This window comes from Scedosporium apiospermum (assembly GCF_000732125.1).
Source record: "Scedosporium apiospermum strain IHEM 14462 chromosome Unknown SEQ_SAPIO_0165, whole genome shotgun sequence".
NCBI classification, from domain to species: domain Eukaryota; kingdom Fungi; phylum Ascomycota; class Sordariomycetes; order Microascales; family Microascaceae; genus Scedosporium; species Scedosporium apiospermum.
Genome location: NW_015971866.1, coordinates 475,666 through 495,766, shown reverse-complemented (window position 1 = coordinate 495,766; position 20,101 = coordinate 475,666). Strand labels below are relative to the sequence as shown.

The 20,101-nt window shown below is 51.4% G+C and overlaps 5 protein-coding genes and 5 pseudogenes across 5 annotated transcripts; 5 read left to right on the top strand and 5 right to left on the bottom strand.

Annotated features, from left to right (window-relative positions):
- Positions 1 to 167: 167 nt before the first annotated feature.
- On the bottom strand, positions 168 to 1,707 carry SAPIO_CDS10314 (MFS quinate transporter; the record flags this gene model as incomplete). Its single annotated transcript, XM_016783920.1, has 3 exons — positions 168 to 210; positions 277 to 1,318; positions 1,392 to 1,707. 3 exons carry the CDS (start codon positions 1,705 to 1,707, stop codon positions 168 to 170), a joined length of 1,401 nt encoding a protein of 466 aa, XP_016638761.1.
- Positions 1,708 to 3,330: 1,623 nt separating this feature from the next.
- SAPIO_CDS10313 (Ribonuclease e inhibitor rraa dimethylmenaquinone methyltransferase) lies at positions 3,331 to 4,143 on the top strand (the record flags this gene model as incomplete). Its single annotated transcript, XM_016783919.1, has 3 exons — positions 3,331 to 3,381; positions 3,451 to 3,792; positions 3,871 to 4,143. 3 exons carry the CDS (start codon positions 3,331 to 3,333, stop codon positions 4,141 to 4,143), a joined length of 666 nt encoding a protein of 221 aa, XP_016638760.1.
- A 419-nt stretch (positions 4,144 to 4,562) lies between these two features.
- Positions 4,563 to 5,774, top strand: SAPIO_CDS10312 (annotated as a pseudogene; the record flags this gene model as incomplete).
- Positions 5,775 to 6,152: 378 nt separating this feature from the next.
- On the bottom strand, positions 6,153 to 7,727 carry SAPIO_CDS10311 (Mitochondrial aconitate hydratase; the record flags this gene model as incomplete). The annotated part of the gene is made up of 2 exons (XM_016783918.1): positions 6,153 to 7,127; positions 7,197 to 7,727. 2 exons carry the CDS (start codon positions 7,725 to 7,727, stop codon positions 6,153 to 6,155), a joined length of 1,506 nt encoding a protein of 501 aa, XP_016638759.1.
- Positions 7,728 to 7,912: 185 nt separating this feature from the next.
- On the bottom strand, positions 7,913 to 8,515 carry SAPIO_CDS10310 (annotated as a pseudogene; the record flags this gene model as incomplete).
- Positions 8,516 to 9,303: 788 nt separating this feature from the next.
- SAPIO_CDS10309 (uncharacterized protein) lies at positions 9,304 to 10,572 on the top strand (the record flags this gene model as incomplete). Its single annotated transcript, XM_016783917.1, has 6 exons — positions 9,304 to 9,415; positions 9,477 to 9,517; positions 9,576 to 9,671; positions 9,742 to 9,895; positions 10,009 to 10,268; positions 10,348 to 10,572. The coding sequence occupies 6 exons, from the start codon at positions 9,304 to 9,306 to the stop codon at positions 10,570 to 10,572; spliced, it is 888 nt and encodes a 295-aa protein (XP_016638758.1).
- Positions 10,573 to 10,947: 375 nt separating this feature from the next.
- Positions 10,948 to 11,982, bottom strand: SAPIO_CDS10308 (Transcriptional family amidohydrolase family protein; the record flags this gene model as incomplete). The annotated part of the gene is made up of 2 exons (XM_016783916.1): positions 10,948 to 11,426; positions 11,505 to 11,982. 2 exons carry the CDS (start codon positions 11,980 to 11,982, stop codon positions 10,948 to 10,950), a joined length of 957 nt encoding a protein of 318 aa, XP_016638757.1.
- A 727-nt stretch (positions 11,983 to 12,709) lies between these two features.
- Positions 12,710 to 14,710, top strand: SAPIO_CDS10307 (annotated as a pseudogene; the record flags this gene model as incomplete).
- Positions 14,711 to 14,927: 217 nt separating this feature from the next.
- SAPIO_CDS10306 lies at positions 14,928 to 15,800 on the bottom strand (annotated as a pseudogene; the record flags this gene model as incomplete).
- A 1,389-nt stretch (positions 15,801 to 17,189) lies between these two features.
- On the top strand, positions 17,190 to 18,245 carry SAPIO_CDS10305 (annotated as a pseudogene; the record flags this gene model as incomplete).
- Between the last annotated feature and the right edge of the window lie 1,856 nt (positions 18,246 to 20,101).

Sequence of the window (20,101 nt, the reverse complement as noted above, 5' to 3'; positions counted from 1 at the left end):
CAATCCTCAGACCATGTCGCTTGAAGCCAGCCCCTCCAGCCCTGTTCAATCAAGCCGACCAACGCTAGGCAGGAATAGCAACGATGTAATTAGATTTGAAACAGGACCAAGCGTGAGCAACTGAACTTTGATTTGTTACGGACATGATCCAGGAGGCAATGAACTATTCATTTTCTCTCAAGGGTCTCGTCCTCGACATGTTCGGCGATTCTATATTCCGCAGCTAGAATCAGTATCAGACGAAGGGGGCGCGACACACGTGTAGGCTCAACTTACTCGATATCCTTAGATTCGGGCAGGTTCGTCTCGTAGGCATGCTTACGCATTTCATACCACCTGTGCTCAAACAGTTTATCCATGCTCTCAAGAGTACGTCCACTCGTCTCGGGAACCATGATAAAGACGTAGACGAGTGCAATGACGCACCATGTGGCGAAAAAGATGAAAGCACCCCACTTGTCCATGGACGTTAGAATAGACGGGGTGGCCTTAGTGATAGCGAAGAGGAAGAGCCAGTGGAAGCACTGGGAGAGAGCACCGCCAAACGAGCGAATTCGGTTAGGCCACAGCTCGGCGCCGAAGAGATAAGGAAGACTGTAGAGACCGACGGCCCAACCGAAAGCGTGGATGTAAATGGCACCAATAGCGGCATCTGACGCGCCAGCGCCAACTTCACGTTTGGCACTGATATTGAGGAAAGTGCCCAAATATGTATGGCAGAGCATTTGGACGGTGATACCGATGAAAAGAGACTTGCGGCGGCCCACGGCATCAACGAAGAAGAGCGAAGCGAGGACGCAGCAGAGAAGTTTCGCCATGGCATAGAGACTAGACGAGTAAATCTTGGCCTCGTCCGTATCCACACCGATGTAACCGAAGATGGTGGGCAGGTAATTGGTAATGGAATTGGCGCCGGACATTTGCGCAAGGATGTAAGCCACGACGGTCAGCTGCACGCGGCGGAGGTTGGACCGCACAGTGAATGTCTCGCGGAGAACGGACATGAGGGTTGGCTTGCCGTGCTCGGCGATCTCGAGCTGAATAGGGGTGAGGATGCTATCGAACTCGGCAGCGACGAAGTCTGTATTGGCCGGGTTGCCTCGAAGACGCGCGAGGACAGAGAGGGCCTCCTCGGAACGGCCTCTTAAGCAGAGCCAACGGGGGGATTCGTCGACAAGGAAGGACAAGGTGACGGCGAAAAACGGAGGGATGACTTGGACGAAAAAAGGGGTTTGCCATTGTAGATTTTTCTCGGGGGAGATATGAACGCTGCAGCCGTACACGACTACGATGCCGATTGTCTGGCAGAGAAGCATAGCTAGAAGAAGACGGAAAAGATTAGAAACTTGAAAAAGAAAATGAAGGGATTGAAGCGACATGAAAAATCCTACCGATATTGAACCAGAGAGTCATAAGGCCACGAGTGACACGAGGGGCGACCTCAACAATAGACATAGGACCGGTAACCGTGAGCGCACCAATACCTAGTCCAGAAACTAGCCTGCCGACGTAGAGAGCTCCAGCCTTCCCGTAGGAGAAGGTCGAAATAAGCGTACCGATGGCCACGATACTACTATATAGTCTTAAAGACCATAGACGGCCGATTCGGTCGTTCAGGAGAAAGGACAGTAGAGCCCCAATCCCCGCAGTCAAGTTGACCAGGGAGATGATGTTGGAGAGAGTCTCCTTGTCATGTTCCGGTGTCATTTTGAACTCCCTCTGGAAGCTCTTCAGCTGGGTGATGGCAGAAGCGGAACCCTCATCCCAACCTTCTGTTGTCAGTACCTCTTCCGACCGAGAAAAAAAAAAAAAAACAACAAAAAAAGAAAAACACTCCACATCGGAGTTTCTAGTTGTCTCACCTCGAGGAGCTCCTGCGATGGCATACACCAAAACCGTAAGAAAAAGCCTCCGGTTGTATATACCGGGCGGCGATTCCTTGATAGCATGCCAGTAATGAGCAAAGGGAGATCTCTTTACGCTATCCATGGCTAGCCTTTTTTTTTTGTACCAAATGGTCCAAGGAAGAGATGAAAATGGAGGGATATTGAGGACACGAATGGAAAGCCAGAGATGTTTGCTTTCGCTGCTGGCCTGTCAGAACTCCTTGAGACAAGAGAAAGAAGACAGGTCCCGAGGGGGGAAAATGGCCCGAGAAGGACGCCGTAATATAGACAATGGACCCCTGGCTTTGGAGAAGTAAACAGGAGGTATGTGAGTCGTAGCGGAGATGGCTTGTGCAGTTATTCTTTCTCACGCTTCCGACTGGGCCTTTCCCTTTGCATAGGGCGATGGACAGGCGTCTCCACGGTCTCCATCACCCGTTCTTTCTTTCTTTTCTTTTCTTTTTTTTTTTTTCTTGCAGAGGGGAAAACGGGGAGAGGGAAGCATCTGGGGAAAATCTCCACAGACGGCCTAACCTACATGATCCCCGCAAGTCTTTCCCCCCCACGGGGTGATGCCGATGGAGCTAAGATGTGGAGTGGTGTGGGGAAGAGCAGCTGAGCGAATAGGAAGAGAGTGTTTCGCTTGGGGTTCGCGAGAGGCAAAACTAGTGAGAAATGATCGGCTTTAAGTTGTCTGTCAAGCTCGTCAGCTAATATTACCTGTTGCCTTTCTCGACTTAGAGATCAGAGTAGTAGCATTCACGATATCAACTACGGGTATACTCGTCGAAGTAGGGAGAGAGGATAGAGGATAGTGTGTGTAATACTACAAATTGCTCGCATTCTTGGCGGCATAATAGCTTTATCCCACGCCGCACCGGCTATCAACCAACGCAACCTACAAGTGATTGATGGTCGATCTCCTGGGTCTCCTGGGCTCTCAAGAATCAGGATCTGTATTCTTACAAGCGTCACCGACGGCATTCTATTACGTATTCAGTTTTCTATGTTTTCTAGTTGACTTCATTCTATGTTGAGGTTCAGGTTTTTTTTTTTTCTCTTTTGGGTCGGGGGGCGGGGGGAGCAATGATGCGGAGTGCGGAGTAGGTAGTAGTTCCCAGTTCATCGCGTGATTTCCCACAAGTTGATGAAAGGCTGACCGGGTGTCTCCGAAAGGCCCATAGTATGTGGCATGGCTCCTAGTAGGATCTGGACTCCGATACCTATTCCATCGGAGTAGCTCCGATGGGGTTGGCACCATGTACCGAGCACAGCCGGGGAATTAGCGAACTCGGGCGATAGATATTTTACCCCCTTCTAAACGGACCAAGACCCTCACTTCTGAACAATACTTCCTGCGGAATACCGAGAGCTCCCTCTTAATCAACCCCCGTTTGTTCACTAAGGCATCTTTTACAAAAAAAAAAAAGTTAAGAAAAATAATATGGCATCGTCTAACGTTCTGAAGCGCCTGGCAGAGTTTGCTACTTGCGACGTAGGTGACTCCGATACACCTTGTGATATTCCTTTGGAAAGTGGTCATTTACACAACAGACACTTCTAGATCGGGGACGCTCTAGTCAAGCTAAAGCACCCCTACGGAGGTTTTCTCGAAGGAATCACCATGTGGTCCCCCGAGCGGCGTGCGGGCTCCGCCAAGATTTTTGGCCCAGCGGTGACAGTCAAGATGGTGCTAGCCAGCGACACCGCAGCCCCAACTCCGGCGCGCCACTTTGTGGACTGCAACGAAAAGGGTAAGGTCATGTTCGTGCAGCAGCCAAAGGGCTTGTATTCGGCGTGCTGGGGTGGCCTCATGTCGACGCGCGCCAAGGTCCTTGGAGCAGCCGGGGTAATTATCGACGGCAAGTTCAGAGATATCGGGGAGCACCGAGAACTAGGTTTTCCGGTACAGAATCCTTCACAAATACCCCCGTCTTCATTTACAAGACCACTGCTAACACGGTGTATGTACCTTTGTACTCAGCTCTTTGCTCGGGAGATGTCCATTTTGGGTTCCAATACCTTCACCAAGGCCTCCGAGATTAACGTTCCCCTCCAGTTCAAGGGTGATCTCTGGATCAACCCCGATGACCTAGTGGTGGGCGATGCTGACGGTGTCGTCGTTGTGCCTCCGTCACTAGCGGAGAAGGTGGTAGCGCTCTGCGAAGAGCGTGCCGAGATCGACAAGAAGACGATCGAGGCTCTCCTGAATGGAGCAGAGATGGGCCCCACTATTAAACAGCTGCGCAAGCAATGATTAGAACAGAGATACGCTATAGAGCGTGTAAAATTGACACATTATAGACTCGTTAGCTTTGTACAATAGGCAATCCCTCGACGTAGTGTATGGCCTTGTGAATAGTCCCCCTCTCCATGCAATGTCACTTTCTCGTCCATTCGGTCTTATCACCATCTCTTCATCAGGCGAACCTTGATCGGGACTCGGGGCCGTATCATCGGATACACCCTAAAAAGTACGTCCCTAATTGGTGGCTGATATCGGGATGTCTCCGACGACCTTAGTCTGGAAAACTGATCGGAAATAATCCGAAGACGCGAGCAAGACGTGGTTGAGCGAAAGAAGTACTTCATTAGGAGAGCTGGCGTCGGTATGTATGACTTCTGGTTAAATTATTCGTTCATTTTCCTAAACGCTTTTTCGTATCATCTTGCATCATGGCAGGATATTTACCAAGGACGTTAAAGTTACAGAGCGTGGCCTCCGCCCTGACCTCAACTCATACGTTATGCCACGCCCGCCATCTCAGCACAACGAGCCGTTTCCTAGTTCCCGCGCAACGCTCTCTACCTGCGGCGTATTACCGTGGCGGTACCTCCCGTGCAATCTTCTTCAACCGCGACGACCTCCCCCAGGACAGGGAAGAATGGGGCCCCATCTTCCTCGGCACAATCGGCAGCCCTGATCCCTACGGCCGCCAACTCGATGGCCTCGGCGGTGGCATCTCAAGCCTTTCCAAAATTTGCGTGGTGGGCAAGACCAAGTCTGATCCAGACGCAGATGTAGACTATACCTTTGTATCCCTCGGTATACGTGATGCAAGCGTGGACTACTCGAGTAACTGTGGCAACATGTCGTCGGCTGTAGGGCCTTACGCTGTTGACACCAAAATGGTGGCTCCCGCGCTGCGCAAGAACGGAGGCATGGACATAGCGACGGTGCGCATTCGCAATACGAATACCGGAAAGTTGATACACGCTATATTTCCGGTCGTGGATGGTGAGGCAGCTGCATCTGGCGACTTTGCTATCGACGGCGTCAGCGGTACTGCCGCCCCCCTCCAGCTTGACTTCATCAACCCCGCTGGATCCCGAACAGGAAAATTACTCCCAACAGGCAACACTGTTGACGAGATTGACGGTGTACGCGCTACCCTAATCGACGTTGCCAACCCCTGCTGCTTCATCCTGGCCTCTGACCTTGGGGTTCCCGGTACGCTCTCCCCAGCCGAGATAGACGCTGATAAGAACCTTCTAGCAAGGCTAGAAAAGATCCGGTGTATCTCAGCTGTACAGATGGGCCTTGCCAAAACAGTGGACGAAGTACCAGGCAGCGTCCCCAAGATTGGATTCGTGTCTGCGCCGCAATCTTCAGACGCCAACGTCGTTGTGCGCGCCATGTCTGTCGGCCAGCCGCACAAAGCCATCCCCGTCACCGTCGCACTAGCTGTCGCGGCGGCGGCCAAGATTCCAGGAAGCACGGTGGCGGAAACCATGGTCAAAACTGGAGAAGAGACCGGCCTTGTCATTAATCATGCCAGTGGGCAGCTGAAGGTCGATGCGGAGTTCGACGAACAGGGACACCTAGTTAAGGCTGGGGTCTTTAGGACGGCGAGGAAATTGATGGAAGGGAAGGTCTTCTGGAAGTAAATGTATCAATAACAATGAGACTCGCACAAAATAACAAAGGAAAATTCTCAAGATTTCTTTTGGACTTAAATAAATTTTCGTCCTGTAATGGAGGTGCCTTCGAAACTGTATAGGTAAAACCATCATTGCTCCTTTGCGTATATTAGATCTGACTTGTATTTACCACGGATCAAGAAATCCTCCAACGAGGCTCGTTGGTCGTCGAGAATCGAGCTCAATTTCTCCAGTACCCCGGTGTATATACCTCCTCCCCTTTGCTGTAGTCCTAGAGTGGGAATCAAGATGAATTTGAAACTAATCTACGATTTTCTACTTTTCGCCTTGGCCCTTGGAGCTACACCCTCGTAAGTATTAACTAACAAGACATTTTCCCTCATGTCACGCCGTGCGGGCCGCCTTTCGATTAGCCATCAAGTTCAGTGCACTACCAGCCTTGAAATACTCCACCTCCTCTGCCGTAAAGGTATGCGCAACCTCCGTCTCCCAAGCCGCGCGACCATCCGTCGGAGCTACTCGTATGGCCAACTTCTTACCCGGTGTCAGCCCAGCAAGGCCATGGATACTAATACGATCAGATGACTTAATCTTATCATAGTCTGCCTCTTTAGCGAATGTCAGGGCTAACATCCCTTGCTTCTTGAGGTTCGACTGGTGAATGCGTGCGAAGCTCTTGGCGATGACGGCAACGCCGCCTAGGAAGCGCGGTTGGAGCGCAGCGTGTTCGCGCGAGGAACCCTCGCCATAGTTGTGATCGCCAATAACCACCCAGGGCTGCGAGACCGCCTTGTACGCCCGCGCAGTGTCCGGCACGCCGTTCACTTCTCCGGTGAGCCAGTTCTCCACCATGTTGACCTTGTCATTTTCAGCGTTGACGGCGCCGATAAGCGTGTTGTTGGAAATATTCTCCAAGTGACCGCGGAAACGAAACCACGGTCCAGCCGGCGTAATATGATCCGTTGTACACTTCCCCTTGACTTTGATAAGCACGACGCAATCCGTAAAGTCCTTGCCAAACCATGGTGAAAAAGGCTTCAACCGCTGCAAACGCTCAGACGCAGGCGAAATTTGCACGGCGACCTCCTCACGGCCCTCGGTGGGTGGTGCGGTATACACCGCGTCCGCGTTCTCGTAGCCCCGGGGCGGGAGACTTTCTGCATGCGGAGGCCGGAATCGGAACTCGGAGCCGTCGGGAAGAGGGATGGTATCCCTTGTGGGGTCGAAAGTAAGGTCGTTGGAGAAGATTTTTGCCATGACGATTTCCGGGGAGGAGAGGAAGACGTGGGTTGCGGGGTTTGAGTCGAGGCGGCCGGTGAAATTGCGGTTATAGGAGGTAATAATGGAGTTTTTGGTGCCCTATTTGAGAAGAAAGAGACTGGTTAACCTTCATGTGTTTAAACCAGGGGCTCTAGATAGGATAATTACCTTCTTCACATCTTGGCGATCCCAGGAACCACAGCACGGCCCACAGGCGTTCGTCAACATCGTGCTGCCGAGACTCTCGAAGATCTGCATCGTCCCAGAAGCCTTGAGTGTAGCTCGCGTCTGTTCGCTACCGGGCGAAACGAGAAGTGGCATTTTAGGAGCCAACCCCGCGGCCAACGCCTGCTGCGCCAAGTTGGCTGCCCGCGTCATGTCTTCGAACGAAGAGTTGGTACATGACCCAATCAGACCTGTTGTCAGCTTCTCTGGCCACTCTGCTTCCTTCGCGGCCTCTCCAAACTTGGAAAGAGGGGTCGAAAGGCCAGGAGTGAAGGGGCCATTGATGTGGGGCTCCAGCGTTGAGAGGTCAATCTCAATGACGAGATCGTACTCGGCTCCTTCGTCCGCTTGGAGATGAGCGCTTAGGGTGCGGGCAGCCTGCGCGTGCTCCGGTCGTGCGGTGGCATCCATATACGCAGACATGGCAGCGGAATAGGGAAATATGGAAGTAGTGCTGCCACATTCGGCGCCCATGTTGCAGATTGTCGCCATGCCGGTCGCGGAAAGCGTTCCTGCTCCGGGACCAAAAAATTCAATAATGGAGCCGGTGCCTCCCATAACATCTAGTATACCGATCAGTTTGTTGATAACATCTGCCCCGAGAATTAGTATGTGGAATATTAACTCAATGGAGTTTACGGGGGGAACCTCGAGCACTACTAGCCTTTGGGAGACGCCCATCCCGACAACTTGCCCGTCAGTTTAACGCCTAATATCCGCGGTGCCGTCAACTCAAAGGGCAATCCAGCCATGACATCCACGGCATCAGCACCGCCAACGCCAATGGCAATCATCCCCATACCACCGGCATTAGGAGTGTGAGAATCTGTGCCAACCATCATTCCTCCAGGGAACGCGTAGTTCTCAAGTACGATCTGATGAATAATTCCCGCGCCAGGTTTCCAGAAACCCATGTCATAGCGCTTGCACGCGCTAGACATGAAGTCGTACACCTCGCTATGGGCGGACAAGGCGTTAGGAAGATCGCTCTCTTCACCTTTGCGGCCCACAATGAGGTGGTCGCAGTGGACGGTGGTGGGAACGGCCGTCTTGTCCAGACCCGCAGACATGAATTGGATCAAGGCCATTTGCGCTGTGGCATCCTGGCAGGCGATTCGTCTTGGTCGGAGCTTAAGCTGAGTTTCCCCGCGGTGGATATGACCCGTATCGTAGTTGTCTAGGTGCGCAAAGAGGACTTTCTCGGCGTATGTCAGGGGTCGTCCTTGTCTACAGGTAAGTGTTCTGTCAGAATCGCGAGCCATTATTAGAGTGCGAATAGGGGAAAATGTAACTTGCATCTTTCTTATCACGTCCACATTCTCAACAAATTTGCCGTAGTCCACGGTCAGTGATGTCTCAAACCGACTCAACGGAGCTGTCAGCGTGGCATTTGAGCTTGTCGCTAGTCTTCTTGGCCCAATAAGAGGCCCTCGTGTAGGCCAGGAACACGGTCGAGCTACGATCGTCCGAATCATAGCTCTTGAATTATGAGGCCTGTTGTGTCCACAGCTTTGAATGCCAATTTCAAGGTGTGGTTAGGTAAGAATCTGGGGCAATTCTGCACGTCTTAAGTCAAAGGCGGCAAGCTGCCTAGAGAATCTCGAGACTGATGACGACATAAAAGATCAAGAATAGCTCTCTGTATATGTGAAATACGTCGACTCTGATTTGTTGCAGACTTTCGTGTCAAATGGTTGTTTTTGATCACTTGCTCGCCAGTCGTCTATGGCTTTCTCGGAAACATCCATGGCGATGAGAAATGTCCGTCGGACTTCATCCGAAGAAGTGCTCATCGGGCATCGGATAGCTCCGACAACTAAGAGCTAGCATACCGCGATACCCTTAGACTGTAGTGCTCAACGGTTGAGCACCCCTAATTCAGCACTAATTCTAATTCTGTGATGACCGGTTAGCAAATATTACACGAAGAGCAACGATATATATGGATACAATTTATCTATCAACCGGCTCCAAAATCAAGAGGGCCTCTTTGAATACACGTATTTGAAACAGCTCTCCTATTGATATTATTCAATACAAGGCCAGCACCATGGCCACGCTCGCACCGCGACAGTGTAGCACACCCCTCAATCCTACCATCACCAAGAGGAAAACACCATGGAGTAATCTACTTGTCGGTGCCTTTATGGGAGTCTTCCAAGGTAAGCTCCCCATCGGACTTGGAATTAGGTGTTTGGCTAGTCTTACTCATATCATTTTCAGTATCGACACTCGGTCAGCCTATGGAAGTTGTAAAGACTCATGTAATTGCCTAACATTCTTCCAAAACATTTGAAAAGGTCTAACACCTTTTTTGACCAGGTTGCCGCTAATAGAAGTGATACACTGAGAGATGCCTTGACAAAGACAGCGGCGAGAGGCGGATGGAGGGGTTTTTACCAAGGCTTGATTCCCTGGGTAAGCTGTTCTACCCAGTGGCCCTATTTGCCACACAATTGCTAACATCAATGGCGGTCTTTCCTCATAGGCCTGGGTAGAAGCCTCTACTAAAGGTGCCATCTTAATATTGTCGTCCTCAGAGGTTGAGTATTACTCGAGAGCTCATTGGGGCATCTCAAAGCCGGCAGCCGGAGTTCTAGGTGGTATTGCAGGAGGTGCCGCGCAAGCCTATCTATCCATGGGTAAGTACAAACTAATCAACGATCCCTCTTATCTTGCTTACGCTAATTAAGTGAAGGCGTAACTACGTGTATGAAAACCGTCGAAGTCACCAGAAGAAAGAATGTTACCGCAGGTGAAAAGGTTCCCGGCACCCTGGCTACTTTCACCAACATCGTGCGGACCAAGGGTATTCGGGGTGTGTACAAAGGTGTCAACGCCGTGGCCCTCCGTCAAATAACCGGCTGGTCGTCGCGTATCGGTATATCAAGGTTGGCCGACGGGTGGATCAGGAAACTTGTTGACAAGCCTGAGGACCAGAAATTGACTGCAAGTGAGAAGATCTTGGCATCTACTGTCGGTGGCGCATTGAGCTGCTGGAATCAACCCTTCGAGGTAGGTAATTTACCCTGATTTCTATGTCGAAAAATAATGAGGACTCGGCAAGGAACGTCCACTAACTCGGAAACGTCAGGTTCTCCGTGTCGAGATGCAGTCTCTCAAGGTAGACCCCGCAAGACCAGCTTCTCCGACAATGTGGTCAGCCTTTAAGCATATCTACCACACCTCCGGACCCTTGGGCTTCTTCCGCGGTGTGGTGCCACGGCTGGGCGTGGCTGTTTGGTCAACTATCTGCATGGTTGGCCTCGGCGATATGCTGAAGGAGGAAGTAACGAGAAGGACAACGCTAACCATGTAAGAGCCGCCCAGTAGAAAGATGTGTTGAAGCTAGCATCTTCTGAAGCCGGGTCTTTCTGGCATCTAGGCCTAGTGGGTACAGTAATTTAGTACTACACAGGGAGGGCGAGAGAAAATCACATTACCAGGGTGAGAATAGTCGATAGGCGTCAGCGTAATAGAAAAAATAGATTAGAGGCTTACGTTCCAAACAGTGTTTGGACGTACAACATATAATATCGTCGAGATCTCAGTTTTATGAAACTTCACTCTTCCACGTCTCCGCTTTGTGTGTGAACCGCAGTCTAGCAGTCTTCATATACATCACAGGATGTTTGTTATCACTCGAGTACTTAGAAAGCGAAGATGGACTCATTTCATCGACTCTCACTAGACCCTATTCGTACAGTAACCTGGGGTTTTCCACCATCACTTTGTGCCATATATTATCACTTCCAAGCCACTCTCTAAGATTCCTAAGTATCCCCTCATCATCAATTTTCTGGAAGTGCTCAATCGTCATCGCAGCAGTCGCGATGTCTCTGGCCTGCGCTTCTCCAGTATGGGGCCAGTCGCTGCCCCAGATAAGTTGTCCAGGAACCTTCTTCGCCAGATATCGCACGATCGGAGCTAGATCCAGGTAACAGTCTGCGGTTGAGTTGGATGCGCGGTAGAAACCTGAAAGTTTGATTATCAGTCGAGATTCCTCGGCGAGGCGAACTACGGCTTCCAGCCCCGGCTGAGTGAGGACGAGCTTTTCGTCCGTCGCGGAATTGTTCTCTCCATCCATTTGCGGTAGTTTAGAGAGTGCCTTCAGCCCCGCAAAGTGGTCTGCGATGACTGGGACAGGCAGTTTTGATACGACCGGATAGAGATCTAATTGAAGATGTTAAATTTTTCTCGTGCAAGCCAGAAAAAAAATGTCAAGGGCGATTTCGGACATAAACAACGTACAGTCCCAAACACTACTTGGCGCATAGAGCTGCAATTTCCAACCCGGAAAGTTCTTAATCCGTTCAGCGCCGTGTATCATAGCCTCTTCCAGGGCTCCAACATCCACACCACTACTATCCGACTGGACATTTAACCGCAACCCACGGACACCCAACTCATGCATAAATTGAAGCTCCTCATCCGTGACAATCCGGGAATCGAACACCGCGATACCCCGCGCCGTCTTAATGCCTTCCCTACGGAAGCTTTCGAGAGTGGCTAGCAGAACGCCATTATCGTTCTTGTATGGTGATGCCTGCACAATCACGATGTTGCAAGGCTTCCCCGTTACGGAGACCCCAGATTCAAATTCCAAAAGGCTTTCTCGGGAGGCTTCCCCTGGGGTGTAGGAACGGCCAGCGGCATAGGAGCCCAGACGCTTATCGAAGACGTGGACGTGAGTGTCGTATGCCCCGGCAGGCAGGAGATGGGACGCCATGGCTGGCTTTGGCTAAGATGAGGCTATAGGCGGTACCAGTGCCCCTGGCTGCCCGTGGGGAATTTAACGATTAAAAGCTCACAAATCTCAGGGGTCCGGCAAAGCAACATTTCGTCAGTAGAATTTCATCTATTCCCCTTTCAATGACGAAACGCTGGCACTGGTGGGGCACACCCTTTTCGACTGAGTGTACAAGGCATTTCACCGCTTCGCCTGTCGTCGGGAATTTCCGATGGGTCGGGTTTTGTTCCCGTGGGAGGCTAGGCTCGGGGGAAAGCCGGGATCGTGAGTATTTCTGCGGGTGGCTATTCTCGGTTTACGGGTAGGGCCGATAGGGCATTCACAGAGTTGCCAAAAAAAAAAAAAAAAAAAAAAAAAAAAAAAACCTTATTCACAGTTTAATTAAGTAATATTCCGGCCCTATCCATCGCCTACTGGAAAATTAAGGTGAAATTATGGTTCTCAACTTCTTAGTAGATACAGCCACCCTCGACAAGAGTACAAAGTAGTGTAGGAACGACAGAAGGTTGACTTCGTCATGGATGCTCACGTGACGGCGTAAATTTTTCGGGGCATCTCCGCGGCGGCACAGCATCCGAAATGTGCTAGAATTATAGCTAAATGCTCAACGTCCGATGCCTTGATCGAAGCCCGGAGAAAGATCACCCGACTTATTGAAGGATAAAGGGGACCTCTAGATCCTCGTATCGGACCATCGCGTCGGAGTATGCAGTCCCCGTCGTCCCCCACGCATGGGACAGCGGATCAAGCCAGTCCCGAAGAGGACGAGCCGCAACAACACCAGAGGCGCTCATCGGCTAACCCCAAAAGCAGACGGGGTCTGAGAAGAAGCGTGGCTGCATGCGAGAGGTGTCGAAGGCGGAAACAAAAGTGCGATGGGAAGGTGCCGACGTGCTCCAATTGTGCGGCGTCGGGGAATCCCTGCGTGCCCTCACAACGGCTGATCATCCAGGATCCGAGCTGCGATTGCGTCGCTTTGCGGGAACAGGTGCGCAGTCTCGAAGCGAAGATTGCGTCCTTAGAGCGGGGGGTGGGCCCACGGGTGGACCAGACCGATAATCTCGATCCCATTTCTACGGGCGGCATACCTCCGGCGCACGACATCGGCCAGCATTTACACCAGAGGGCGGGGTATTGCCCCAATGCCGCCCGCATCCTTCGCCCTACGTTTCCACGGAGAGATACCTCCGAATATCCGCAGTCTGGACTTTTAGGTAGCCCGTGGCACCTGTGGGGGAGTAGCATCGGTGCTGGCGCCGATGGTGCAGCCGCAACCGCTCCGGACACCTCGTCCATGTCTCAGCTGTGGGAGGACGGAAACGAACTAGTCGACATCTTCTTCGCTCGGCGGTGGCCACAGCTGCCTGTCCTGCACAGAGATACATTCATGCGACAAGATTTTGCCCCGCTTTCACAGGGCTTACCGGGCCGAGATCTCTCACCGTTCCTGGTCAACATTGTTTTCGCCATAGCGGCCATCGAGAAGAATAGCAGGTTTCACGCCGGAAGCGGAACCGCCATACGTGGGTGCTATTTCCAAGCGGCTGCCAATGATATCGGCGCCGTGCTTGCTGCTGACGACCTTGACTGTATACAATGCCTGCTCCTACTTGTCATGTACGGCATCAACGAGCCACAGTCGGTCAATCTGTGGTTCACTATTGGGCTAGCACTCCGTTTGGCGATCAGTCTGGATATGCACCGGCAGGAAGTGGTTGTCGGACAAAACGTTCTTCAAGTAGAGATGAGGAAAAGGCTATGGTGGTGCGTCTATGTAATGGACCGTAGCATATCCATGGCGTTGAATCGCCCGCTTGGAATCCAGGACTCCGATGTCACAACGCCGCTTCCCGAAGCTATACGGGATGACCTTCTCGACCCAACCATCTCTTCCCCCGTCCTCCCACTCCCACATGCAATCATCCCAGATACTAGGGATGTCTCTGCCTTTATCCACACGGTGAAGCTCCGGCGACTCAATACCAATGTATACAACACCTTCCACGCAGCGGGGAAAACAGGCCTAGAGGCGACTGAAATGTTAGAGAGCATCCGTCTCGAGCACTACATCCAGCTCACTGACTGGCTCGCTAACGCTCCGCGCTACCTGACTCCTTCCTCCATGTTCCAAACGCCAGAGTGGTTCCAGATCGCATACCACCACGCCATCATCACGCTATACCGCCCCTCCCACGCATTCCCAACCACCACACTCGATGCTGTCCGTCTCTGCGCCGATGCTTCGATCAGCTTACTTGCATGTTACAGTACATTACACGCTAAAAACAAGCTAAGCTATAGTTTTGTAGCCCTCAACTCCCTCTTCATGGCCGCTGTCACCATGCTACACTCGCTCCGAACGAGTCGGGTCCTCCGGCAAGATCTCGGGCGGACTGCTGTAGAGCGCAACGTCGGGCTAGCTACCTCGCTCCTCCGCGACATCTCATCCGGACGCGCGGTCGGTGACTACAGCGCGCGTATCATCGAGAGGCTGGGAGGTGCCGTTTTGTCCAGCCTTGATGGAGTGTCGGGAATGGCGGACGAGGAAGTTGATACTGAGTTCTTGACATGGTTTGGGCTCAAGAGCCAGCAGCAGGAGGTTGCTCAACCAGGACAGCCCACACCGAGTACTGATATAGCGTGGAATGATTTACTTACCAGTGGCTTTGACATGAGTGGAATGGGATGGACGGATCTTCTGGTATGAAACAGGTCGTACTTGTAAACACTTAAATACCTCTCTTGTGAAACGATGAGAAATTCGATCTCTATTAGCTTGTTGCGTTGGAAGTAAGTCTTGGGGATATCTTCAATTTGAGTTCCCCAATCAATTTAGACGGAGATAAAACTAGCTAATAATTTCTCGCATGGCGATCTGCAACAGTAAACAGCCTGCCCTTGACGCTATAACGGGAAACTGTATTCTACCTGATTTCTTCGAGGTTATCCTCAAAAGCACCCCAGAGTCGGATAGGGTTATCCACCATTGTGCGGTACCACTGCTTCTCATCTCCTAGCCAGTCTCGAAGAACCTCAGTAATGGCGGCGTCATTAATGCTGAGGTAATTCTGAGGCAAAAGGCGGCCACCCGCAGCTTCATTTCCTTCCTTGCTGCCGGTATGAGGCCAATCGCTACCGTACACAACCATCTCAGGTCCATTGAATATAATGGTCTCGGCCACAACGCGCATGTCCTCGTAAAGTGGCGCTTCCTTAGAATTCCTGTACGGACCCGAGAGCTTGACGAAGAGCCTCTTATTCTTAACCAGGTCAATCATCTCGGAGAACCCCTTGGTGCGATAGGGATCCTTCGTGTTCGCCGTGTTATTCGTCCAAGAGCCGACACGGGTCTGCGCGAAATGATCCGCCACGAACCGCAAGTTCGAGTTCATGATATACTCATGTAGAGCCACATAGGCTTGCAGTGGGCCCCACAACTCTATCGCCCAATCGAACTTCTCCGCAACGGTGGCAATTTTCTCCACGGCCGCGAGGATCTCCTCATCGGTGGCACCGTTGATAAAGTTTAGCCGCAGCCCTCGGACGCCGACATCGTGGAGTTCCCGTAGGGCATCATCCGTGACGTTGTCCGGGTCGACGACGGCGACGCCTCGATACTGGCCCTTGAAGAACCTCAGGGCATCGATGAGGGCGGAGTTGTCATAGCCGTAGACGCTGGGTTGGATGATGACGGCGTGGTGGATTCCGCGGCCCTCTTGGAATTCGGTGGCGTTATGGACAGTGGCGGCTTTGGGGGTGTACTCTAGTTGAATCAAGTCAGTGTCGTCGTTCGGCATCTAAATGCGCTTCTCTTTGACACTGCCGTGTGACAGAGGGGAGAAAAAAAAAAAAAAAAAGGAAAAAGAACTGACCTCTGTCGGGGGATAGAGGAAACCCTTCCGGATCAATTACGTGGATATGGCAGTCCCTTCGATCATATACATGTTAATGTTAGTGGGAACTCGTAATAATGGGGAAGATGGGGCGGAGATGAAACACACCATGCTCCGGGAGGGAATCTGGACGCCACAACGCCAAGGCCAAAGGAAAGACAAGCAAGAATGTGCGAGGTCCGCATCTCAGCAGATTTTTTGATTAATTGGATATTAAAGACGAAAAGCGGTGTATCTTGGCTTGAGAGATGATATTAGAAGATGAGACCTTTGGCTAAGAGATGGGGAAACTCTTATGGTTTGGATCATGTCCTTGAAAGCACTTCCTGACTTATTTATACCTATTTACATTGCTACTCCGTCGTCTCTACAGTACAGAAAGAACAGTCCCTAAGTCTTTGCCGCACCACTTCATTCTGAATCGGCGTTGTTGATTGCCCATCGCAACGCTCCAGGAAGCATGTAGCTGTGGATCCGGGGTACCGGGGTAGATCCGCTCAAGTCCCCGTCTTTGTACCCAATGGAATTGGAAAGAACTTTGGGGATGGATCCTTCTTACTATGCCTGACAAGGTTAGGACGATGGCAATGTGCAGGGGATATTGAGCATGTCTAGGCAGAGGTATCCGTCCCTTTGTCTGTATGACGGTTCTTGCCAGCCGTCTCGGTCCTTTCCTGGTCCTGCATAAACACGAATGAGGGTTACGAGAATGGGCAATTGACAGGGTTGGTCGTCTGATGTGGTTGGGCAGTTGGACTAACGAGACAGTATCCCCAAGTCCCCCGCTTTCGGTAGTGCTCCGACAAATTTGCCCCTACGGCGTTTGCCCGATTCATCGCTCTCCCTCTTCTACCCACACTCGCTCTGGAATGAAAAAAAGAAAGGAAAAGAAAAAAAAAAGGAAAAGAAAAAAAAAAAAAAAAAAAAAAAAAAAAAGAAAAAGAAAACGCAGGGACCCATAACATTACAAGCACAGGACTGGACCTCCTCTATCGGCCAAAAGCCGCATAGTGGCGGGGATGAGGCTCGGAGCTTCACAAGGAGAAAATCATAGTGGAAAAAACTTTTATAACTTGCCTTACATTGTGTACTGAAGGCGGAGATGAAAAAAAAGGAATTAGAAGCAAAGGGTCTATAAGAAGTTCAATTCCCTGTCTTTAGCTAAACAATTTATTCTTTGTACATTAGTGTTGCAGAGAAGCGGAGTGCAACATTTACCATCACATTACTTCGTACCTCGACATCCATTTTTCTTCATAATCATTTGATCTACCCCAACCATCTCTCCTTAAAATGGCCCTACACGTGGGTATCCTCAAAGGCAATGGGATCGGACCCGAAATCACCAAAGCAACCCAACGCGTCCTCGAAGCTACAGGGGTACTCTTCAAGTGGGAAGACATCCCTATTGCGGTGGAGGGCATCGCCGCATACGGCCACCCCCTAGCGCCACAAACCGTCCAGCGCCTGCGCGAAATAGGTGTGAACATCAAGGCGCCTCTCATCGTCAACAAGCTCGAGGGTCGCATCACTTGCGTGCAACCGGATGGCTCCGAGCTCACCTATCCCTCTCTCAACAACGCCGTGCGTCGCGAGCTTGGCTTGTTTGTAAACCCCCGGCCCATTCGGGGTTTTCCTGGTGTTTCGGGCCGACATGAGGTTATGGATCTCGTCGTTATGCGGGAAGTCACTGAGGATATTTACATTGGGCACGAGCACAAAATCGGCGACGATATTGCAGCAGAGGCGATTAAATTGACGACCCGTGCCGCTGCGACGCGAGTGGCCAAGTACTCCTTCGACTACGCGCGCAAACTCTGCCGAAAACGCGTGACTTGCCTCCATAAAGCCAACGTCCTCAACTACACGGACGGGCTTTTCTTGCGGTGCTTCTACGAGGTCGCGGCGAGTTATCCTGAGATCCAAGCTGACGACATGATGATTGACGCTGCGTGCTACACCGTCGTCAAGGACCCCGCCCGCTTCGACGTCATCTGCACCGCCAACCAATACGGCGACATCTTCTCCGACTTAGCTGCCGGTCTTGCCGGTTCGCTGGGTCTTGCACCGGGCTCCAATATCGGCGATGGCGTCGCCGTCTTCGAGGCCAGCCACGGTGCTGCGCCGGACATTGCCGGCAAGGGCATTGCAAACCCCTTGGCCCTTATACTCAGCGGTGCGGAGCTTCTGGATTACGTTGGAAAGCAAAAGGAGGCTACCGCCGTCCGTAACGCTATACGCACTGTCATTGAGTCTAAGACGAACCTCACTCCCGACCTCGGAGGCACAGGATCGACAGAGTCTCTTACCGATGCTGTTGCTACAGAGGTGATGAAGTTAGTAATGTAGCACGAGATGAAGATTCGGAAGAAGAGGAATGAAGAGAGACGACAAACCTAGGCAATAAATAATACCCAATAAACAGCCATCTTAAGAAGACACGTTCCACGACGTTCAGCGCGTAGTCTCTCCCACTCACCTATTCTCAAATCATTTCTCCTACAGAGGTGCAATCTACCATCATAGTCGTACTACCCCGCCCGCACCTATCGACAATGGCCAGCAGGAATATTATCGTCGAAAGGTAAAAGGATTAAACTCAGTATCAAACAGCCCAAGAGACATCCTCTAAACAAGCTGTCCGCGAACAGCAATTAAATTCATCTCCAGGCTTCATGTGGGAAAGGAAGAAAAAAAAAAATCCTCCAACTCCCTCGACCCCCCTCAAGTTCCCTACCACTTGGGCTCCGGGTCTGCCTTAAGGCTTTGAATCCTGTCTACCAATTGTAAAGGAGGAGAACCTCCTGAGGCATCACCCAGCCAGGAATGATTTGTCGAATTGTGGTTGTCGTAATTGACCCTCTTAAGAGGTAGAGCGACGCGAGAGCTGGAGAGCCAATTTCCACTTGAAAAATTCGGTTGCACATGGGGCGAATCGAATCGGCGAGGGCTGGAACGATCGTAACCATCGTGATTACCGAACGCGTCAAGCGTCAACTGACCACGGGTGAAAGCTTGCTGACGAATTTTGGTACATAAGGGATGGGCTGTCACGAGTGGTGATGATGGGGAAGGCGCGTCCGGGGCGCTGATGTATTAATAACAAGCGGCGTTGAGGATATCTCGAGATGTTGACCATGGGATACAAGGTAGTTGGAGGGCATGGGACTGGTTCAATCTGACGCCATGGCCCCAGACACCCATATCATTTGAGTCTAGGAATGCGTATCTGATGATATGACATGAAGAACCATCGAGTAGTCTCGACTGGCAGGAGGAGGTCTCTATTATCCCGCACACAAGCTCACATTGCTCCAGTGGGTCGCAACATGACGACAATAAACGCTCACCAAGTCCCCTGCCTTCTCCGTACGGCGTAGTCCGTAGTTCGGACATGAGAGGCAGTATTGACGCAGCCTTATGTCTCGTGGTTGATGAATCTTCCATCGAAGCCCAAAGTTTCTGGGGTCTTTTCGACTGAATTCGGAAGGTGGTCACGCTTGGTGGGAAATACAAGCTTGGCAAGTCGCCACCAGCGAACCAGTTCCTCCCGATTCGTCACCGAGCGGAAGCAAATATTGAAATTTGAAAACATCCCACCTTTGAGGAATTTCTTTGACATTGGTTAATCAGATGCGAAAGAAGGGATGCAGAGGCCAAGACCGTGGAAAGCGGGATGGGGAATCATGATTACCATGATTACCTTGCATTTACCTTCTGTAACCTCACAAGAACGTGGGGGTGATATTAAGCCTTTGGATTCCTTCCAGAATGCCCTCTCCCTTGCCATTGATCCAGCCCCCCTGGCTCTCCCCTCCCTCTCCTCTCTCTCCCCCCTCTCTCCCAGTTTCCCCATGAAGCAGAAACATGCGTAGCTCAAGTATGCTGAGACACGGAACGTCACCCGAATGGATTCAAAATGGAGACGCATCCCCCAAGAGCTCTAGATGTGAATCATTCAATCGCGTCGAATCTGGGCTGGTTAATAAACAGGTAAGACCACTGATGGCGCCAGAAAGGACAAGCTTTTGCACGCTAGGCAATGCCGACATTCGTCGAGACTAAGACCGTGCCAGGGTTAACCGGGACGAATGAAACCGTGGAGGCGACATCTAGGCGGGGTCAAGTCAATTGTTAAGACTTTTCCCTCGAGTCACTCAAGTCAGTCGGGGTCGCAGGCTCCGTGCTGTAGCCATTCCGTCTGC